This window comes from Chiloscyllium punctatum, chromosome 9 (genome assembly GCF_047496795.1).
Source record: "Chiloscyllium punctatum isolate Juve2018m chromosome 9, sChiPun1.3, whole genome shotgun sequence".
Lineage (NCBI taxonomy): Eukaryota > Metazoa > Chordata > Chondrichthyes > Orectolobiformes > Hemiscylliidae > Chiloscyllium > Chiloscyllium punctatum.
In genome coordinates, this window is record NC_092747.1 from 41,324,664 (window position 1) to 41,348,940 (window position 24,277).

The 24,277-nt window shown below is 38.1% G+C and overlaps 1 protein-coding gene across 6 annotated transcripts in view; it reads right to left on the reverse strand.

The window, feature by feature from the left end:
- cdk8 (cyclin dependent kinase 8) overlaps window positions 1–24,277 on the reverse strand; it is a 141,496-nt gene that overhangs the window by 32,919 nt on the left and 84,300 nt on the right. For all 6 annotated transcript variants that reach the window (XM_072577321.1, XM_072577318.1, XM_072577320.1 and 3 more), the window contains one exon: window positions 1,087–1,144. In XM_072577321.1, the coding sequence (XP_072433422.1) occupies window positions 1,087–1,144 (58 nt within the window). The remainder of the gene's footprint in view (window positions 1–1,086; window positions 1,145–24,277) is intronic.

The window sequence follows — 24,277 nt, forward strand, 5'->3', positions numbered from 1 at the left end:
GAGCTCGAGTTCAGAAAGCAAGAGTGAAAGAACTCACCTCTGTTGGGTTAAGCACAATAATGTGTCACAAGTTTTTTTTTTAAGATTAGATTACTTACAGTGTGGAAACAGGCCCTTCGGCCCAACTAGTCCACACCAACCTTCCAAAGAGCAACCCACCTAGACCCATTCCCGTTCATTTACCCCTTCACCTAACATTGCGGGCAATTTAGCATAGCCAATTCACCTAACCTGCACATTTTTGGACTGTGGGAGGAAACCGGAGCACCCGGAGGGAGAATGTGCAAACTCCACAGACAGTTGCCTGAGGTGGGAATTGAACCCGGGTCTCTGGTGCTGTGAGGCAGTAGTGTTAACCACTGTGCCACCGTGTCACCCTTTTTTTTTAAATCAATTAATCTCTAGCAAGAGTTTAGTCTTGTGAATGAAACACATTTCATCCTAGGGGTGAAATCCTACAGCTAGAACCATTGCACTCTTGGTCAAACAACAACTCTGAAATATTATGTGCCTTGACTTTATCTAATCGGTCCATTTTTTGGTTTCAAAGAGCAAGTATCTGATAGATGGATGCACATTGAAATATGTGGTTAGAACTCATTGTATGAAGAAGTAAATTTCACTCTGCCTTAAAGACTTGGCAATTTAGATATTCCCACTCAGCAGTGATCATCCAAGCTAGCAACAGTCATTAGCTCCAATCAAATCTTACCAATCAGCATTCTTTCCTATTCTGGATGTGACCGTTAATCAAAGTCAGGAAGTTCCATAACTTAGATGCCACTTAATTGACGTCCGGGACAGGAAAGAATGCAAATGCATTGGATTTTCCCATGGAGCTACCTATAAAGAGCAGCTGATTTTGGCTGATCCTTGTCTAGACACACAATAGCAGTTCTTTACACAGGAAGCGAATTAAGCAACAAAAAAAAATTTAAAATATCCTGCAATTTTCTAACTAAAGTCTTTTTTGACTACAACATTCAGAACATCTATTTGTGTTTTTAGACTATAATACAAACTTCCAGACTAGCTTCCATAATCAGTCCAGTATTTGTACAAAATAAAAATTACAGCATACTATACCAATTTTGACTCTCCCTCGTTCTGGTCCTTCACCCATGACTAAAATGTTTGCAGGTTTCTAGAACAATAAAAACAAAGATCATTTAGGATTAATTTCCAGATTACTTTGAAATAATTCATGCTCCTCAAAGCAAGATCAACAAAGTCATATTAAAAATATAAATCATTTCATAAATACAAATTATTAAAGGCATATAATTACAACATTGCTGTCACTAGAAGTGGACTATTTTTGAGTATTTAGGCAAAGAGTGACTTTGGGAAATGACACAAACTGCTATTTGAGTTCCACCTTTCCTTCACCTATGGCCACCCCAAGCAGAAAATCTGCTCCCAGAACAGCCATTCAGTGTTACAAAGTTCCAAGATGTTCCTGGAGCCAGATAACAGACAATACCAAAGTCGCAGACAAAGAATGCTGTTCACGTGAGCTAGCTCCAAATCAGTTCCACCTACAAGTTTGTGAGAAACTATCTTCCCTGCACAAAGCCACGCTGCCTATCACTATTAATCATCTTTTCCCAAATGTGAATTTATTCTATCCCTGAAATCTTCTTCAATAATTTCCTAACTACTGACTCACCGGCCTGTAATTTTCTGGATTATCCACGTTGTCCTTCGGAAACAAAGGAACAACATTGGCTATTCTCTAGTCCTGAGGACCTGTCTGTCTCGCTGCTTTTCAAAACACCCAATCCCTCCTCCTTTTTTATCTTGACATGTTCTAGTTTATCAACACACCCTTCTCCAGGCTCACCATCCACCATGTACTTCTCCTTTGTTTCAATGCTTCTATTGTTAGGTCACAAAAGAGGATTTACAGTGACAATCACATTATGTCCAACACAATTCATGATTCATCAACATACAGTTGCAGTGTGTATTATTTACAGGATGCATTGCAGTAACTTGTCAAACCTCCTTCAACAGCACCTTTCAAACCTGTGAGCTCTACCACCAAGGAGGATTACATGAGAACACCACCACCTGCAAATTTCCCTCCGAGCCTCACATCATCCTGACTTGCGATTATATCACAGTTCCTTCACTGATGCTGGGTCAAAAATGTGAAACACCTTTCCTAACAGCACTGTGGGTATCCCTACACCTCTTAAGACTTGAATGATTCAGGACATCAGCTTACCACCACCTTCTCTAAATCAATTATGGGAAAGCAATAAATATTTATCTAGCCAGCAATACCCACATTTAAAGCTGAAATCATTCATTGGATATGGGTAATGCATGCTGGGCCAGCATTTATTGCTGATCCCTAGTTGTCCCATAGAGGTGGTGAGCTGCCTTGAACCATTGTAGTCAGTCTGCTATAGTACACCCACAACCGAGAAACAAAATAATAAAAGATCAACTTTTACTCATAACTTGAAATTTCAAATTTAAAAGGCAAGTCAAAAGTGCTTCAATTATTCTAAAATAATCACTTTCATTCAGGTAAAAGTGCAAGCATAGAACTTACAAATATCTGGACATGCAAAATAATCAGTTCAAAGCATGGTTACAATTTAAAAAACATTCAAGTATCATTCTCCTCAAATGTAAGAGTAGAACAAAAATTAAAACAACTACACTCAACATACTCAAAATTCAGCTGCAAAGATGAAAATTAAACCATCATAAATAAGTAATAAACTGTATTAAGCGAAGATTATTGCCATGACATGGACTGGACATTATTACAGAAATAAAAAGAGAAATAAATATTCAAAAGTTAATGCATTTTTCACGTTAGGTAATCTAAATTTAACTCAAGGATTGGGAGCACAGCCACATTCCTGGCTCAACAAATCCGACTGAGGAAAGAAAGTGTCCAGGAAGTTGAATTACTTACCTGAGTTACTTATTTGCTTTACATGCCAAATTAGTGCCAGTTCATGATGACCCATTCTTTTTCCATTGCCTTTATATCTACCATGTCAACTTACCTAGTATCCACAATCAGCAGACCTCAAGACTCAGAGATGGCATAAAGTTTTAAGTATGGATTGCAAATTTCATTACAGTGAAAAACTCATTCATAAAAATACTCATTTACGTCCCTTTAATTAAATAGAGCCTGAGAACACTTAATATTTCATTTAAATGCACAACCTCTTATAACAACAGAATTGGGATCCATAGCCCCACAGTCTATAATCACTTGCAGTCATTGATATTTTTAGATCAACCTGTTCAGCTATGTTATAATAAACTTCTGAAACAGGTGTAACCTGAGAAGAGGTCACCTGGTTCACAGGTAGGGATGCTACCACTGTGCCACAAGAGCTCCACAGACTTTTAATTGTCTCTCTTTTGTTAATTTTATCCTGTTCAGAGATGTTATTACACACCTCTGGAGCAGGTGGGACTTGAACATGGGCCTTCAGGCCCAGTGGTAGGGATATTACCAATGCTCCACAAGGTGACCCCCCACTTGCATCTGTCAATCAAACCCTGAAATGTCAGGCACATATCTGTGATAGTGGACGGTTGTGAAATCAATCATGCAGCACTTACCTAGTAATGGAAGATCATGAGTTTATGTAAACAGAGTGTGAAATAGCAAGCAAATATTTTCTTTAAAAATAAACTCTAGTCATACTTTTTCAAAGATGTAAACTGGATTTTTAAAAGCTTCAAAAGCATCTATGGAATTTTTTACCACACAGGGCTTTAGAAGGTGGCATATTCAAGACTCAGATAGACAGGTTTTTAAATCAATAAGGGAATCAAAGATTATGGGGAAAAAGCAGAAAAGAAGGTGGAGCATTGTTAGATCAGCCATAACATCAACGATTGATAAAAAAAATTATACAGGTTGCATGACCTTCTTCTGCTCCCGTGTCTTAGGGCATGGCATCTCCCTTTGATTAGTCCTGTTGATCTTTAAAACTCAGATGCAGCTGTTACATCAGTTGATTTTGTCAAATCTGTTTGAAATACCAAAGTACTTAACCGTAATGTATTAATGTATAATTTATGCATACTTGTGCCTCCTTTGAATAATTTTCAAGGTAACCATACCTCCTCAAATGGGCACCTTCCCTTCTCCAGATCCAAATGGGTACCAATGAGTTAAATGGCTGGCTGCCTCTACTATCTACGCAATGCATGAAATGCACCCCACCCCCCACGAAACTATCACTACTGTGTTTGGGAGGAAACGTTATACTTTTTGACTACTGCCACGGCCATACCACAACCAAGAGGCTCTCAACCATGGCAAAAATCATAAAAATGAAATCTGTCTTACTTCAACAGTTGAAACTAAGGGAATTAAATCAGCAGAGGAATATTGGAGATTATTTTCTCTTACATGCAATACCCAACACCACTTCAGAAGGGTCACTCAACCTGAAACATTAAATCTGATTTTTCTCCACAGATGATGCCAGACTTACTGAGTTTTTCCAGCAATTTCTGTTTTTGTGTTTGATAAAAGCATCCATAATTCTTGGATTTCAGAAAATCTCTCTCTCGCCTGACAAATAAAAAAATTTGATGGGTTTAACTCCAGGTAGTGGCATGTCAGATAGTCTATAGTATCTATACTGTCTTATCGTCTTAGGACGACACAAAGCTTGCTATTATTTTTAAAAATATGGTTGTTACTGTCATAAAAATGAAAGTAACATAATGTGCACAAAGGTCCAGAAACAACAAATGCCACAATTAATTAGATAACCTCTTTTTAGCACTGCTGGCTGAGCTATCATTGCTGTTCAGAATACTGGTAGAAGTCCCTTCTCCTCATCTCGTAACATTGAAGTTTTCAAATGGGTTAGGTCTGTATTGGCAAAGTGGACGCAATTCTTTCTCATTGAAGTACAGTACTATTTATAATGCAGCATCGTTCCATGCTACATGAAATCGTTGGCTCAGATTGTATGCTTGAGTATGCATTGATACTATATACAGCCTTGGTGAGAAATCCACTGGAGTACTGCATTTTTGTTCTCCTTATCTACAGAAAGACATCACCTTCGAGGGAATGCAAAGAAGGTTCAACAAACTAATTTCTAGAATGGAGAGATCATTCCATGAGGACAGACTGAATTGTTTGGGCCTAAATCCTTGGAAGTTTAGAAGAATGAGGGGCATGATCTCATTCAAACATACAAAATTTGTACAGGGATCTACAGGGTAGATATAGCAAGAATGTTTCCCCTGGTGTAGAGGGTGGGAGGTTGACCTGGTGCAGAACTGGGGAGTTTAAGAATAAGGAGCAAGCTACTTATGACTGAGCTGAAGAATAATTTCTTCACTTGGTGGTCAATCTTTGGAATTCTCTGCCTCAGAGCTGTGAAAGCTCAATCATTCAACATGTTCAAGACAGTGATCAATAGATTTCTAAAAACATTATAATGCAGCCCGGTATAATGCAGGAAATTGGTGTTGAAATAAGTCTCTTCTAGCGGGAATTCATCCAACTAACCTCTGACTCAGTGACAAGAGTACTAATAACTAAACCAAGCTGAAACTTGGCCGTTGAAATTTCAGAAAGCCTTTGACAAGACTACCAAGAAAATATGCGGCATAAGATTGAAAGTGAGATTTCAAAGCAAAACTTGAAAATATAGAAAAAAAATAAGTGAACATTTGGAGATAAGGAAGTGGCAGAAAGTGCAGAGAAAGTAATGAAGAATGCTGGGATTCCAATTGGCTCCAGTTTATCTTGATGACCGAAAGACAGAAATTCAATGCAAATTGGTCAAGTTCAAAAATGAGACCAAATTGGGAGGGAAACTGTGAATAAAATCAAGTCAATGAAGCACAAGTTTCAAGGCAGTTTGACAAAAAAGTATAAAGATGGGCAGAAAATGTGAAACATAAAACTTAACACAGGTAAGTACAAAGCATTACGCATTTAACAGCTACTTGTGGTAGCAATCAAAGCAACCAGAGGAATATTGTTAATTGTTAATCATGACAGCAAAGACCAGAGTAACTCTCAATTAAATGTACAGCAATCAGATTGCATCTTAAGTCCTGTATCTAAATCTACTTACCTAGATAGCAGACAAATCGCCAAGTAGGTGACGCAAAGTGACACGAGACTGATCCCCAGCATCAGACTATTTAATTGCTCTTTAGTTTTGCTGAAGGAAATGGAGAGGTGCAAGTTCGAAACAAACGATAAGGAATGGCTCTTCTTTTTAAAGACAGCAGTAAGGCCAGAGCATAACCTCAAATTGAGCTACATCAGAAAAGTATTGGTTTCTGCTAGTAAAAAAACAAATTTAAATAAGAGGTCAATAATTATTTCTTCATTCATCAAGAAATGGGGGGTGATGATAGCATAGTGGTAATATCACTAGACTAGTAATCCAAAACCATAGGCTAATGCTCTGGGACATGGTTTGAATCCCACCAAGATAGATGTTAAAATTTCAAATCAATAAAAATGTAGAATTGAAAAAAGTTAGCCTGATGGCACCATGAAACTACAGTTGATGGTTGTAACAATCCATCCCATTCACTAATGTTCTTCAGAGAGAAGGAAATCTGTCCCTCGCTGGTCTGGCCTACGTGACTCTGGACTCTCAGCAATGTGGCTGACTCTACTGCTTTCTTGGCAATTTGAGATGGGTGTATAATGCTCGTCTAACTAGTGGCAATAAATGAACAAAATAAAACTCCACAACATTTACAGCATATTTTCTAGTAGAATAGTGGGAGAAAACAACTGCTCTCTTGAAAGTAAATTGACTGCTGCAAAGTCCGAGGGGAACCACAATTTTATTTCCTTATCTGCAGCAAATATGTATTCATCTCACAATCTCAAATTCCTCAAAGTAAAGTGAGCATAGGTATGAGAAAAAAAAGTGCAATATGGCTGATAAATCTCCGAAGTGCAATTTAGAACTTCATTGCAATCATGGGACAGGGGTGTTGCTAGTGAGTCTCGCAATCATAACCATGTTGAAATTGCCTTGACGCAGTTGTGATCCATTACCTTGAAAACCAAGGAGTGCACTGGGGCATTTGAAAGGAGTGTTAAAAGCCATCACATAGGCCAGACAGGGTTAAAAACTATGAATTCCCTTTCTTTACGGTCCTTCATGAACCCAATCCAGTTGTTAATTGTCAATAAAGGTGGTAATTTCAAACGATTCTTTGCATAATTGAAAAAATATAATTTGTCTCTGAAACTAGGATAACAAGACACCAAGAAGGTAGTCAGAAACATAGCTCAGCTACAGGTTAAAAACACAGACATGAGACAAAAAGGAAAGAATGCCCTGCCCTGATGGAATCACAGCTACTGGAGGAGTTACTGTGTTCAAATAAGGTGCAGGATCAAATAAGCAAGATTGTATAATCATGCATTTTGTAATTTAGAAAAACTCAGTTGCACAAAAATGACCTGAGAATCCAATTATTATTACAGTTCTGAATATTTACTTCACGTGGAAGAAAGGAGATCAACACTTCAAAACCAAGCTTCATTTAACATCTCAATTTGCTGGAGCAAATTAAGAACATGTGAAATAACAGCAAGAGTAACTCATTAGACCCTCAAGTCCACCCCACTATTCAATAAAATTAGCACTTATATCCTATCTTAATTCAGGCAGGAAGATTAAAAGGTTAAATGGGAAATTGGCACAGGAGATAATCTAGAGGCTAGTGGCTTAATGGCTGATTTGGTCTTCAATGTAAGAGCAACAGGGGCAAAGAAAAAGCTGTAACCAAAAGCAGACAAATAGAGGGATCAGAAAGCAAAGACAATCTCTACAAATTCAATTCACTCGGCCACAGGAGCCAGTGGAGCTAAGCGATGTTGAGGATTGTGGTAATCTTTGGATTAGCTGAAGTTTGTGAAGAATAGAGATGGCAATGTCAGCATAAAGAGGAATTGAAAAAAAAACTGATCCTTAAAGTGATGGAAAGCTCTGCATTCAAGTAAAATAACACAAAGTTACAATTCATAGAACAGTCAATCATTCAGCTGTTCTCAAATTAGGTACATGACATATAGCACAAAAACAAGCCATTAAGCCCAAGCTAACATTAATGCTGCATTTAGCAATCCTCTGTATTCACTCATCTATCAGTATAACCTCTAATCCTCTCTGCCTCATGTAACTTTGCCTTAAATTCAACAATATTATTTGTGTCAACTCCTTTCTGCCATAGCATTCTCACCATTAACAATTTTAAAGGAAGAAAAGCAGAACTGAGGGTCACAGGACCTGAAACTTTATCTTGGATTTCTCTTCGCAGTTGCTGTCAGACCTGCTCAGCTTTTTCAGCAACTTCTGCTTTTGTTTCTGATTTAGCTGCATCCACAATTCTTTGGTTTTTAAAATTTTAAAAGACTTTACTAGATCATGCCGCAGCCTTCAACTTCGGACAGAAAAGACAATCAAGTATATTCTTCTTTTCTAGATAATCTCCCAATTCTGGTATCATTTTATTAAATCACTTAAATCCTTTTCACTGCCTCTATATTATTTTCTTGACGTTGGTGACACAATTATCTATCATAACACAAGTTTGATCTAACCAAGGTTTGATAGAACTAATCTATTGACAATGACAATATCTGTATTATGAGATGGCCAGAAACCAAAATCTAACTGCGGCAGGTAGCAGCTTGAGAGTTCAATATATAGTTGATTGGCAAAAGCCAGAGTTTAACAAATCTTGGAAGGAAACATAAGTTGAATGGAGAACAAATATGTGTAAAGCTACTATAGAATCTCAGCAGTATCCACTTTTTACTAACACCATGGAATCCAACTGATGGATCCAACTAAATAAAACTAATTCTAATGGAACTACAGCAGTGACAGCAATATATCCTAATAAGAAGTCCATTTGACCATAATAATCAATTATGTTTCAGATAATATTCACCACTCATGGCTTTAGTCTTTCTGATAAATCTAAACTCTAGATATAAAGAATACAATGAGTAGTTTCCATGGAAGAATTTAACTGATCTTATCAGATGCTGATACATCAGCATTTTCTATTTTGTTTCAGATATTCAGCATTCTTTCTATTTAAATCTCTACCAGCACAGGTAGAATGGAATTTGATATGATTGTAGGAAAACAGACACAGGTGTGATTAGTGGTCATGGAGGTTCTGCGTTAATTATGGTTCAAGACCTTCCAGTATTGTTTTTCAGAGTTCAAATCCTGCTTCACTCCCCCATTTGATGCATCTGATAAAGTGACCAATTTAAATAAAAAATTCACAGGATGTGAATGGCCCCATTTCATATTGTGAATAATAGTACAAATGTGTATGTTAAATGTCATGTTTTCTTTAAAAAAAAATCAAAAAGTAGAAGGCTGTCCATACAATTTTTGGAAACTAGATATTTACTTAACTGGATATGTAGTTTAGATTAGATTAGATTACTTACAGTGTGGAAACAGGCCCTTCGGCCCAACAAGTCCACACCGCCCCGCCGAAGCGCAACCCACCCATACCCCTACATCTACATCTACCCCTTACCTAACACTACGGGCAATTTAGTATGGCCAATTCACCTGACCTGCACATCTTTGGAGTGTGGGAGGAAACCGGAGCACCTGGAGGAAACCCACGCAGACACGGGGAGAATGTGCAAACTCCACACAGAGAGTCACCTGAGGTGGGAATTGAACCCGGGTCTCTGGCGCTGTGAGGCAGCAGTGCTAACCACTGTGCCACCGTGCTGCCCATTATGAGATTGGATTTGATTGAACCTAGGTTCCCAGAACATTATGTGGTCTCTGGGTTAATAGTACAGTGATTATACTTAGGCCATTGCCACGATAATAAATAGAATAATAATTAGAAAAGGTGATCCACTGGTTTGAACTGAGGATAAGCAGTGGATTAGTCACATCATAGGAATAGGTGAGCCAACTGCCAAATTTGTAGAATTACAAAAATAAAAAAACATTTTGTTTTTGAAAGCAATCATGAAAGCTGCCACAACTGACTTCATAAAGATTATTAGAGCAGGAAGGTTATGCTGGAACTGTACAAAACCTTGGTTAGGCCACACTGGAGGAAGGATGTGATCACACTGGAGGGATGCAGTCGAGATTCACCAGGATGTGGCAATTTAACTACCGAGAGAGGCTGGATAAGTGCAGGCTCTCTTTGTTTTCTTTAGTGCAGAAAAGGCCAGGGGAGGACCTGATTGAGATGTACAAATTTATGAGGAGCATGGACAGGGTAGATAGGAAAGACTTATCCCCCTCAGTCGAAGGGCGACACGGTGGTACAGTGGTTAGCACTGCTGCCTCACAGCGCCAGAGACCCGGGTTCAGTTCCCGCCTCAGGCGACTGACTGTGTGGAGTTTGCACATTCTCCCCATGTCTGCGTGAGTTTCCTCCGGGTACTCCGGTTTCCTCCCACAGTCCAAAAATGTGCAGGTTAGGTGAATTGGCCATGTTAAATTGCCTGTAGTGTTAGGGGCACTTGAAATATCATAACATTCAAGACTATGGGCCAAGTGCTGGTAAGTGGGACTACTGTAGATTTAGAGTAGTTTTTGAAGGTGCAAATTTGCTGATGACACAAAGCTAGGTGGTAGGGTGAAATGTGATGAGGATGTTAGGGGATTACAGGGTGACCTGGACAAGTTAGGTGAGTGGGCAGATACATGGCAGATGCAGTTTAATGTGCATAAATGTATGGTTATCCACTTTGGTGGCAAGAACAGGAAGGCAGATTACTACCTCAATGGTATCAAATTAGGTAAAGGGGCTGTTCAGAGAGATCTGGGTGTTCTTGTCCACCAGTCAATGAAGGCAAGCATGCAGGTACAGCAGGTCGTGAAGAAGGCTAATAGCATGCTGGCCTTCATAACAAGAGGGATTGAGTATAGAAGCAAAGAGGTGCTTCTGCAGCTGTACAGGGCCCTGGTGAGACCACACCTGGAGTACTGTGTACAGTTCTGGTCTCCAAATTTGAGGAAAGACATTCTGGCTATTGAGGGAGTGCAGCGTAGGTTCACGAGGTCAATTCCTGGAATGGCAGGATTGCCTTACACGGAAAGACTGAAGCGACTGGGCTTGTATACCCTTGAGTTTAGAAGACTGAGAGGGGATCTGATTGAAACATATAGGCTTATGAAAGGACTGGACACTCTGGCAGGAGGGAACATATTTCCGTTGATGGGGGAGTGCCGAACCAGAGGACACAACTTAAAAATACGGGGTAGACCATTTAGGACAGAGATGAGGAGAAACTACTTCACCCAGAGAGTGGTGGCTGTGTGGAATGCTCTGCCCCAGAGGGCAGTGGAGGCCCAGTCTCTGGATTCTTTTAAGAAAGAATTGGATAGAGCTCTTAAAGATAGTGGAGTCAAGGGGTATGGAGATAAGGCTGGAACAGGATACTGATTAGGAATGATCAGCCATGATCATATTGAATGGCGGTGCAGGCTCGAAGGGCAGAATGGCCTACTCCTGCATCTATTGTCTATTGTCTATTGTCTATTGCAGACTTGATGGACCAAAAAGCCTCTTCAGTGCTGTATGATTTTATGATTCTATTCAATGATTTGTTAATACTTGTCAGGATAAATATCCTCCATCCATTTCATCATAGTTTGGGCTACAAAGAACTTAATTAGTCCAATATATGGTTCACTCTGTATATCCTCTGAAATGGCCGAGCAAGTTACTGAGTTAAATGAACAGCACAAACTGGAACAGAAAACAAAAATATCAGATATATCCACTTCAGCAACAATGCAGAGAATGACTCAGGCCAAGACTCATAGAAACCCAGTTGGCCTCACCACTATCTAAGAACTGATACCTGAGTCAATAGACTTATTCTACAGATTAGTCAAGCAATAACCTAATAGTCAGTGTCATTGTCACGTCTTTCAACTAGTATCCCAAATGCTACCAGCACTGTGTTTCAAATAAAAACCAAAAAAAGCTAGAAATGCAGCATGTTAAATATTTTCAACATTTTTATCTTGTTCAACACTCTTGGGTATCTTGTGTTTCACAGGACAGACCCACTGAAGTGAAGGCATAATGACACAAAGTTGGGTAATTGTGTCCCTGGGAGTCTTCAATTGCGGCTCCTGATTTCATAATGAACAAAACAAAGGAAAGCTCCTGCTGATACAACTCCTCAATTCACAAATTGGTACATTTTCTTATTGAAATCAACTTCCAGAAAGCAACAAGAAGAAATGCCTGCTCATTTGTTAAGAGAATCAACTCTTGAAAACAATACACCTAATATTGTCCACACATGCGTGTAGTGGTCATTGTAAAAACATTTCTTTTCCATAAGAACACCACCTATTGTACAAGGTGGCACAACTGCAATGTAAAGTGGCCATGATGTGGAGGTGTCTGTGTTATACTGGAGTAGACAAAATTAAAAATCACACCAAGCTTTTGGAGCTAGCTACCTGATGAAAGACCAATGCTCTGAAAGCTTGTACTTCCAAACAAATCTGTTGGACTATAACCTGGTGTTGTTAAAAATCTCACAATGTAGAGTGGGATAGTGTTGTGTGAGGTAGGCATATGATACATGAAGGCAAACACTATGTTGAATATATATTGAACATATTGGCAGTAGAATTTGAAAAAGGGCAGACTTACTAAACATTTACTTGGTATCAGTCTTCATAATGGAGCTCAACCATAAAACAACAGAGATTAAGGAAAACAAAATGGGAAAAACTCTCTTGATTCAATACAAGTCAAAACATGCTGATTCAGAAATTAAATGTTCTTAAAGACTGACAAGTCTCCAAGACCAGATGGTTTTCACTCCAAAAGTCTCAAACAGCAAAGGGTTGCAACTAAATAATAAAAAGGAGTGCACCCAAACAAGCATAAGTACCTAAGCTTCTGTACTGTACATATAAAGCTTTGAAACCTTATACAAAAGAAGTTGATAACTGGAAAAGCTTTAATCATCTATTAAAGGTCAAAGAACATTAACAATAGAAGTTAAAAAAAACAAAGACACAGAAATAAGTCATGACTTCATAACACAATGATACATAATACAATTCAGAAATACATAGTACAACACAGACACTACAGCACTGGAACAGGCCGTTTGGCCCAATATATCTGCATCAAGATGCCATTCTAAATTAATCCCACCCACCTGCACATGTCTGTATCCTTCTATTTGCTTCCTATTCACGCCTCTGGCATCATGTTCCAGGTATTTACCAACCTTCTGGGCGAACAAAAACTTGCCTCACATCTCATTTAAACCTTTCTCTCTCATCTTAAACCTGCACCCACTAGTATTTGAGTTTTTCAACTTCAGACAAAAGACTCTCAAATATCTTTACCTCTCATCATTTTACACACTTATCAGGTTGTGTAGTCACACGTGTAATGTTGTTAATTTGAGTTAAGAGTTTAGAAACATCAGAAATCAGACCAGAACTTGGCGGTTTCTTGCCTGTAGCCCTCTATTACGGTTAGTCAGGGGTGGCGGTGGGAGCAGAAAGTAAGAGATTAAGACCAAATTTCTTGCAACTTGAAATTGAACTCAACTTAGAGACACAAGAAAGGTTTCATTTCTGCAGTGGCTACTGTATATTATATTTCTCTGGTGTGATTCTTTTTTTGGCAGGCTGGCTATTCACTGAAAGTGGTCAGGCAGTTTGAGGCTGCTGAGCCAAGAAACAGCTCTATGCTCTTTTCTCCCACTCTCTCACACAGAGACTCAGTGGTTAGCACTGCTGCCTCACAGCACCAGGGTCCCAGGTTCGATTTCAGCCTCAGGTGACTGTCTGTGTAGAGTTGGCACATTCTCCCTGTGCCTGCGTGGGTTTCCTCCAGGTGCTCCGGTTTCCTCCCATAGTCCAAAGATGCGCAGGTCAGGTGAATTGGCTATGCTAAATTGCTCGTAGTGTTAGATGCATCATTCAGAGGGGAATGGGTCTGGGTGGGTTACTCTTCGGAGGGTCAGTGTGGACTGGTTGGGCCGAAGGGCCTGTTTCTACACTGTAGGGAAAATAATCTAATCTAATCTTTTTTGTCTCTCCTGTAAGACCCTGTGTTTGATTTTACTTTTTGTGCCAAGGGGTGTTCATGAGGATTGTTGCAAGTACTGGGAACAGCATCATTAAGTTGGAATGTCAGTGGATTGTTGTCCAGTATTCTGTTCTCTTTTGTTTGTGCTTAATTCGTTTATCTTGTAAATAGATTCAGTTTTTTTTTAAAACTAAGTGGTTTGACCAGCTACATCTCTCCTGGAATATCTGCATTACACCTGCTTAAAACAACTAGCAAACTTAGGGTCTGGGCTATTTTCTTGAAAGGTTAAAAGGGGGTCTGGCGTAGTCCTTAACATTGATCAATACAATGAAGACTATTAAGCTTTTGCACATATTCCTGAACCATAGGATCCTCCCCAATTTCATCAGGAAATGGTTTCCTTCATTTTCCATTTGACTTTTACAAGTTATATGCCTCCTGTATAAATGATTTCTTGTCCCACGAACATCATTTCACAGACTTGCCCCTTTCCTTCTTTCGTCCCCTATCCCTACATCCTGGTTCTTCACTTGTTATTCTTATTCTTGTTATTAAATTTGTTATTCTTAAACAAATTTTAGGTTTCACAAAAAGGTTCTCAACCTGAAACATTTACTGTTTTCTCCATTCGTAGACGCTTTCCAACCTGCTTTCCATTTTCTGTTTTCATTTCACATTTCCAGCATCCATAAGATTTAATTTTCATTTACAGAGGAATCTCAATTAACCGAATACCAATTATCCGAATTTCGGATTATCTGAAGATGATCTCAAGGTCCCAATAGAAACATTGCATCAAAGGCGTGTTTCCAACACTGATCACATCGTTTGTTTACAATGACTAAAAATGAACTTGGCTTACTGAAATGCTGCTAAGAACAGTCCTGGACATTGATAAGAGCCTCTCCTTCTCCCCCCACATTTTCCCTGGAGTTCTACACAGGGGTGTACCCTAAACACCCCTACCCCTTCCCCAGATAATCTCTCTAATATTGTCCTGTACAGGACAAAGGTAGAACTTGTCAAAAATTTGCAATAAAAGGTTGTGCGTGCGTCTGCTCAGAAACAAACCCTGAGACAGAGAGGGAGCAAGGCAGGCAGAGAGGGGAAAAGGAAACTTCAGATAATTGAGCCCCAGAGGAAAGCCATTAAATCAATTAACCGAATAATCAATTACCTGAATGAAATACTGCCCGCCCATCTCGTTCGGGTAATCGAGGTTCCTCTGTAATTATTCAGTGAATGTGTGATATGTAATGCAATATCAAGGGAAACTCTGGTAGTTCAGATTATTTTCAATTTTTACTTGAAACATACATTTCCAAAACATGATACAAAAATATTAAAGTCTTTCACCACCTAATCAAAATACTTGCATTAATTCTGTTTTCATATCTGTAGGAAAAATATAATCTGCAGTTTTCAGTTCTCAGCATGATGCTAATTTAATTCAAACCTATCTACTACATTCTTTATATCTTGCAGTTTCATTAATTTGCGAAGTTTATAAATAAAGCATTAGAGCATAATCAAACTGTAGTATCAGCTCAACAACAAGCACTCTCTCTCAATGTCCTAAGGATACAAATGGAGTCCATTCGATTTTTCTCGAAATCGATAGGTCAATGAAAGGCATTGACAAAACACGACAAAGGTCAAACTTTACATAGCTGCACCGTATGTCAAGATCAATAGTTGTCAAGAAATTACATCAACCATTAGTGAAATATTTAGAAGTTAATTATAAAGTTAAGATTATTAGGTGCTGCTTCTGATAGCCAATCAGTCCTGCTGTTACTTTTGTTGAAACTGTATTTATACTTTATTTATTTTAAAGTAATATAAAGGATTTACACGATCATCTCAATTTTGTTTTAAGAGTCAAGTCCTGAAGCATATGTAAAATGATACTGAATTTACTTTCAGGTTTTTGTTTAAGCTTGGTGATTGAGAAGGAACAGACTCAATTCGAGGATTGCTGGAAGTAAATGTTGTGGGTTTTCAACACGGAGGATAACAAAGTAAAAGTAGTAGCAAAAGCAAGAGTCAAAAACAATAAAATAAAATAAAGAACTGGGTTGCAGAAGATCAAAAACAGAAATTGCTGAAGAAACTCCGCAAGTCTGGCAGCATCTGTGGACAGAAAACAGAATTAATGTTTCAAGTCCACTAACCCTTCAGAGTTCTGAAAAAAAGATCATTGGACACAGATGTTGCCAGGCCTGCTGAGTTTCTCCAGAAATTTCTGTTCATCTCAAAAATCTTCTAAAATGGTTTTTGTGGTTAGCAAATGTCAAATAAATCTACTTCGAGTCATAGAGCTGTACAGCATGAAAACAGACCCTTTGGTCCAACTTGTCCATGTTGACCAGTAATCCTGAATTACTGGTCCCTGTAAATCATTCTTATTCATATACCCATCCAGATGCCTTTTCCCATGTGGTATCTACTTCCTCTCTCTTTGCCTTTTCCCACGTGGTACAAAACTCCCTCTTTCTCCTTTTTTAAATTGACGATGTTTTGATCTTTTCCCCCCAAAAGTTCCAAAACAAGGCATCAGCTTATAAAACAGTAATTACTATCCCTAGAATAAGGAAATCAGCTCCAACACTGAAAAGTCCTCAAAAAAAGGAGGGAGCTCTTACAGCCACAACTTTTTCCCCGTCCTCCATTTTGAATTACTCAGAATCCTCTTATTAAATTCAATAATACAATGCGGATACCACTGAAAAGGCCATCAATGTTTCACTGAATTTGCTCCTTGATTCATTTTCTTGAATGTAAACTAAATGACTTGCTTAGCAATTTTTAGATAGCGGTTAAGTGTTTGCAAGGATGTACAGAAAGTTGGACATTCAAACCATTATTTTCCGATTATCACAGCTCTAAAAACAGCAAAATGGACAACATAAAAATTAAGACTTAAAACAATAGCAATTTAGAATATTCAATCATAAAAGTAATTGAACAAATAAGTAATCAGAAACTGATTTTTAAAAATAACTCAGCATAGAGTCAGAGAGATATAGAGCATGAAAACAGACCGTTCATGCCAACTCATCCATGCCAACCAGATAGCCTAAATAAATCTATTCCCATTTGGCCCATATTCCTTCTAAACCTTTCCTATTCACATTCCCATCTGGATACCCTTTAAATGGTGTAATTGTACCAGCCTCCACCACTTCCTCTGGCAGCTCATTTCATACAAGAACCACCCTCTGTGTGGAATATGTTGTCCCTTAGACCTCTTTTAAATATTTCCACTGTCATCTTAAACTTACGTCTTTTAGTTTTGGACTCACCCACCCCTGGGAAAAGACTTTGTCTATTTACCCTATCCATGCCCCTCTTGATTTCATAAACCTCTACAGGGTCACCCCTCAGCCTCCGATGCTGCAGGGAGAATAGCCCCAGTCTATTCAGCCTCTCCCCAAAGCTCAAGCCCTCCAAACCTGACAACATCCTTCTTTCTTAATCTTTGCTGATCCCTTTCAAGTTTCACAACATCCTTCCTATAGCAGGGTGACTAGAATTGCACATAGTATTCCAATAGCAGCCTAACCAATGTCCTGCACAGCCACAAGATGATCTCCCAATTGCTAAACTCAATGTAATGTCCAATAAAAGCAAGCATACTAAGTGCCTTCGCCACTATCCTAACCACCTGCAACTCCACTTTCAAGGAACTATGAAGCTGCACTCCAAGGTTTCTTTGTTCAGCAACAGTCTCCAGCAAATCCTAATTTCATCACTTTCTTTTTCAGTCAAGACAGCAGATATAGTCATTACTCCTTGATTGACTAACAAAGCTTCTGTAAGTTTGGTCAAGTCCTGCTGGCCTTTCTACCTAAACCAACAAATGAATATTCAACTATAACACGGTACTCCATCCAGCAAAAAGAAATAAAACAGAAATTAAATCCCAGAAGTTAAGAGCTTGAAACAATTTTTTTTAGCTCAAAATACCATTTGGGATGGAAAAGGTACTAGTCAATGTATTTGCATATCACATACTACACGAAGTACTGAATGCTACTGGGAACAGCGAACAATCTCAGTTTTGTGATGTCTTACAACAATTATAGAAGTCTTCTGTTATTGAAATATGTAAATGTAGATTGCCAGCATTGAGAAATTATAGATTTTCGAAAACAAAGTCCCATCTCCCAATGAGTTGCACCTTAACTGCAGAGGGGGAAATGGTGTTACTTAAAAAGGCTGCTATAAAGAATTGTATAAATAATTACTGTAAGTTGCTGATGAGCAGATATGGTTAAGATCCAAATTATTAGTTCGCTTAACTGAGAACAATGTGTGGACAAGAGAAAGCAAAAGGACTTTAATCTCATATGCCACCCCTAACAACTTGCATTTATATAGTGCCTTAAGACATTAGTGACCCAAGGTGCTTCAGAGGAGCATTATTGATTTGACATCATGGTACAAATGGAAATATTAGGAAATATTTATGCAGTACCTTAAAAAAAAGAGAAAAACTGAAAGGTTAAGGTACTAAATTAGAGAGTTTAGGGACTATACAGTTAAACGCACAGCCACAATAGGTACAGCAATGACAAATGGAGATGCACAAGAGACCAACCAATACTGGATGCAGTTGTGGTGCCAGAGGGTTGGAGGACTGCTATTGTTGTACATTTAAAAATGAATTGAGGAATATACTATATAACTGCCAGTTCACCAATCTAACTTTGATAACATTAAATTTATTGGAATCAATTCTAAGAGACAGGAAAAGTTCTCGCTAACAAAGGCATGGAATAATTCAAGACACTCAGTTTGAATTTGTTCAGGAAAGTGTGTCTGGCTCGCTTTATGAAATTTTTTGATGAGCTAATAAGGAAGATTGACGAGAGCAGTGAAGTTGGCATTGTCCACTTGGATTTTAGTAAGGCTTCTGATGAGGTCCCAAGTGGCAGACTGCTTAAACTAAAAGCTGATGGGATCCAGGGGAATGTAACAAGCTAGATACAAAATTTGAGTGCAGGAAATTTTTGTGCTACAAACTTTGAATTTTTAAAACTTATTTTAGAAGTGTGAATGTGCAGGGCTGCGAGAAGAGGACACGGAATGCATATGAATTGCTTCTCAAGGAGACCAACACAAACAGGAGAAGGTTACAAAGTGACAGGCCAAATTTAAAAGTTATGAAAACATGTGACCAACAGTAAGGTAATTAACACAGGAACAGGGATAGGGCTAGACTGTGACAGGAATCGATCTATTCCTCATATAACATTCACATATGTACTTTGAGGCAGGACTGGTTTTGCTGGCATTGGTTTCCCTGGAAAGGACGTCAATGTAGACCTTTACTGATATTCCGAGTCCTATCAATTGGGCATCAAAGCCAAATTCAGTGACAATCCAAGCAAAAACATTAATTCACAAACTGGGGCAACTTTTCTCCACCATTGGTGGCTGTGCCTTTAGCTGGCTCAGTCTTAAACTTCAGTATTCACTGCATGAACCTCAATCAAGCTCTGCTGCTACACGTGTTATATGGATCAGTGCTAAATTTTGTTCAAGTGCATTGGGATGTTTATGATATTAAAACACACTATAAATACAAAGTGCAGCTGTTCCTATTGGTTATGACTTCATAATACAACATTGTACATTTTCCCCTTCTCTAAATTACAGCAATAAACCAAAGTGCTCTATATAAACTTAAAGGTTTAGTCTTGTTGATTTTGTGCAACTTCTCCCCTCAAACATTCTCCTGTTTATCACCATGCAATTTGAAAACATATCCACGAAAAAATCTCACAACTAAGATTGCTATTATTCCAAACAGAAGGGGTAGGTTCTTTACCCAGAGAGTGGTGGGGGAATGGAATGCACTGCCTGTGGGAGTGGCAGAGTCAGAATCATTGGTGACCTTTAAGCGGCAATTGGATAGGTACATGGATAGGTGCTTAAGCTAGGACAAATGTTTGGCACAACATCGTGGGCCGAAGGGCCTGTTCTGTGCTGTATTGTTCTATGTTCTATGTTCTACAGCTGATGTGCCTGGCCTAATTCAACTTAACGTTTACTATGGCACTGGCATTTCAAATGAAAGTAATTGTTTTAGTTTGCACAAATGTTTCAATTTCCAAACATCAAGTTTGGAGATCTATTTCTTTTGATTTGCTCAAGAGAACTTGGACACAGAGGAAGTTATTTATTCAATCGTACTATTTTTCTCTCATCCTGAAGATGCTGACTCCTTGTTAGTTATCCTCAAATATCAAACAGTCATTCTTCCTGTGACCCTCGACAGTCTGTCAGCACACTACTGGGCTGTGTTGAAGAAAGGAATGCATTGCTGACCCAAAGTGGCACTCACACAAGGTCCACTTAGCACCATTTCCAGCTGAATCCATGCAGAGTGTATAGTGGTAAGCTCAAGCACTGTGGCCAATATTAACTTGTAAATTTCAGAAAAGATTTACAAGGATGTTGCCAAAGTTGGAGGGTGTGAGCTATAGGGAGAGGCTGTTCTGCCTGGAACGTCGGAGGCTGAGGTAACTTTATAGAGGGTTAAAAAATCATGAGAGGCATGGATCGGGTAAACAGACATTTTTCCTGGGTTGGGGGGGGGGGGGGATCCAGAACTAGAAACTGCTAAAGTTCAAGCTCTTAGAACCAAAAGCAAATAATTAACCTGTTGAGCGGCAGGGGACAGAGTAGCAATAACCGACAGGTACTTAAAGCACCCAACAGGCTATGTCAATGAGGAATCATTGTCGAAGCTTTAACTACTCATTTTACTTTTTAGCTGAAATAACAGGATACAGAGCCATATTCAAATATGTCAATGGATATCACTGTACGCAGTGTAGCTGCAAGCATAAAATTACAAGGGATATCAATAGCCTGAGTGCTAAACTAAAACAAATAAGATTTGAATGTAGGCAAATGGGAGGTCACCCACTTTGGACCAAAAAGGATATGTCAAAGTACTTTCAAAACTGTAAAAAGCTAGAAAGGACGGACAGACAAACAAAGATACTTTGGAGTCCATATAGACAGATCAACAAATCATCGTAGGCAGATGCAAAAGAAAAATCAGAAATGCTGAGAGTATTGGCCTTTACACATTGGAATACAAAAGGTTAGCTGTCATACTAGTGCCACAGAAAGGCTTGGTTAGACCATACCTGGAAGTAATGGTCACGAGTTTGGGTCATCACATTATGGAAGAACTATGGGTCTTGAAAGAAATGCTTCACAAGTTTCCTGAAATGATGCTCAGCTCCACAGAATAAATTATATGGAGACATTATACAATTTAGTTGCACTATCTAGAATTTGGAAAATTAGGAGTGAAATGATTCCAATTTTGAACACATTTCAGGGAAATCGATAGGCACATAATGTTTCTCTGAATGAGCAGTCCATAAGGGAGCATACACTTAAAAGTAGGCAGCAGTTTTATTTTAAAATAGCAAAATTGTAAAATATTTCAATGAACAAAGGATGGCAGAAGTAAACTTTGGAACTCTCCTCCACAAATGTCGTTGACACTAGGTGAATTGTTCATTTTACGCTGAAGATTTATAGATTTTTGTTTACTAAAGTTATTACATGATATTGGGAAAAAAGGCAAGGACATGAAGTTAGATCAATCATCATCTCATTTTGCTGTGGAACAAGCTCAAAATAAGTGATCTACTCCATTCCAATGATCCTTTATCAGCTAACACAACAAAAAGTGCAGTAGCGGATTTCCAAAGCACCAGTTCATACTTATGCAAAGTAGTTGGTTTGATGTCTCAACATTTGTATACGATGCTCCACGGGCACAGCTTAGTGAAAAAGAAAACATGACATAAAGAATATCAAATGTAATGCACAGCTTTTTAAACCGATTTCTAAATAGTGACCCAATGTTATACCATCATCAAGTTATGTTTCTATCACTTCTGGGTATGGCGAATGTTTATGGTTTAAAGTTTTAATTTTGATTTAATTTATTCTTGCTAATTTAGAGCAGGTGGTCACCAAGCTCAGACCTATTAAGCGAAGTATGAAGCACACAGAATAACCTCAATCTGTATGTCATCATCTGAAAGAATGCATAAAAATGATACAAGTGCAAATTTTAAATTTGTTGCACTATATTTAGATAGTTGGTATAACATGGGAACACCATACTATAACTTAAGACAGAAAAAGAGAAGATAGAATTTACCACTGCACACATATGGATGTTCTTTCATATGTCCAAGAGCCAGAACTCAGAAGCACCAGACTCAGATTAGTTATGTAGGCTTTTCATTTAAATCCTCATAGTCAGCCTGTAATGGTGAGTTATATAGTTTACTTTTCACGCTTATATTGATTATATTTTTACATACTGCTTTAAAAAGATCAAAGATGGAATCTCGGCCAAATAAAAATTCACTAAAAATGTAAAGTACGTAATGTTCTATGTTAATATTTATAAAATTCCAACCCATTGAGTAAATTGTATGCTAGTAATTTCATCAACTTATTTTATCCAGAATAAACATTTGCTTTATGTTCAATGCTGTGTGGAGTAATATGCTGAATAACTCACAAGGTAAATCAAATACTTGAAAACTTGTAAGCAGTTCAGTTTTCCAGCAACTTTAGTTACTATTAACTTTAATATGGATCCATGTTCTTCAAGGCTGCTATTATAGGTAATTAAATAATCTAAACTTGCAGATCATATTTTTCTCAAATTCAATAGAATTAAGTTGTATTTATTATAAATTTAATTTCTCCTCTCAGCAGCATGATACCATACAATTGCTGTAATTATATATTGCACATAAATATTCTAATATCTGTAATATTTTGTAACTCAGTTACAGAATAAGACATCAAATCCCTAAACTAACTGATTCATAAGTCTTTGTACTGCACTAAATTATTTTGTTCAATGAATAGATCATGACATTAATCTTCTCTATTTCATACCAATGGTAGATACCTCATGAATATTTGAGTAAGGATGTGACATAATTCGATTGTAAAATCTAGCAATATTCCATGCTAGATTTGTCTCGTGATAAAAAAAAAGTCCAAGTTGCTATTTTAAATGAATAATGTAATAAAGGTGTATGACCAGGTAATTATGTTGCTGAACAATGGCCAGACCACTGGGAAATCTCTTTGGTCTTCTTCAAATAATGTCTTGGCATTTTATTTAGAACTTGTTGGAACTTCAACTTTAAGTTAAAATCTCATGAATGTGTCCATTAGCATAGGAAAAACAAAAATGGTGGACTTTTATTTTAAAATTACTCCTGTACTGCTCTGTACTAGTAGTTAAAATTAAGTAAGTTCAAGACCAAGTGGATTTCCAGAGCAACAAATTATTCCTGAGTGAATACGAGAATTTAGCAAACAGTAAACAACCCAAGAGAATGAGAGATTTCCTGCAACTCGGGCTGAGAAGCTGATATATCTCATACTGAGGTGATACATCACCACAAATTGGCTTTCAACACTCAACTACTTCACAACTTCCAAAGGAACATTCAATCACATTAATGAAACAAGGCCTCGTTTTCTAGCCCAACTGCCAGTGCTGGAGTGGACAATTTCTCTCAGACATCTCCAAATGGTCTCTTATTTTCCCTTGGTGTACCCTGGCATATGCATTAACACCCTGAAATTAGGAAAATGAACGTATCAGAATTAAAAATTGGTTGCAAGCCTTGAACTAATCCAAAGTAATACAAGGGACCATGTACATTATTTGTCTCTCTCTCTGTATTGAGGAGCAAGAGAAATTACTTTTTAAGAAAAACTTCAGGTTAAACAACATTTAAAAAACATAAAGGTCTTCAATTGCTATGCTTGAGTAAATTCAGTGTGCATGACATCTGCAGTATGAACATCATATTTGTCTTATTCAGCCCAATACATGTATATTACCTGCTGGCGCTTAAGAAAGAACATTAGGTTCTTTTCTTTCCTTTGAGGGGAAAAGAAAATAAAGCAACGTTATTGATAGCTGTAAGTATCCAGCTCCATCTCAACACCTCTCTTTTCAGCCATGCCAAAAGACAGCTTCACTAAAGAAATGAATAGACAATACAGCTGGAGAGATGGTAAAATATTAGTACAAACATAAGGACAGCTGATATGGATGTAATAAACTTAAGAGTTCACCAAGCAAATGAGTATACTGGCAAAGAAAACGTTGCCAATGTTACAACTA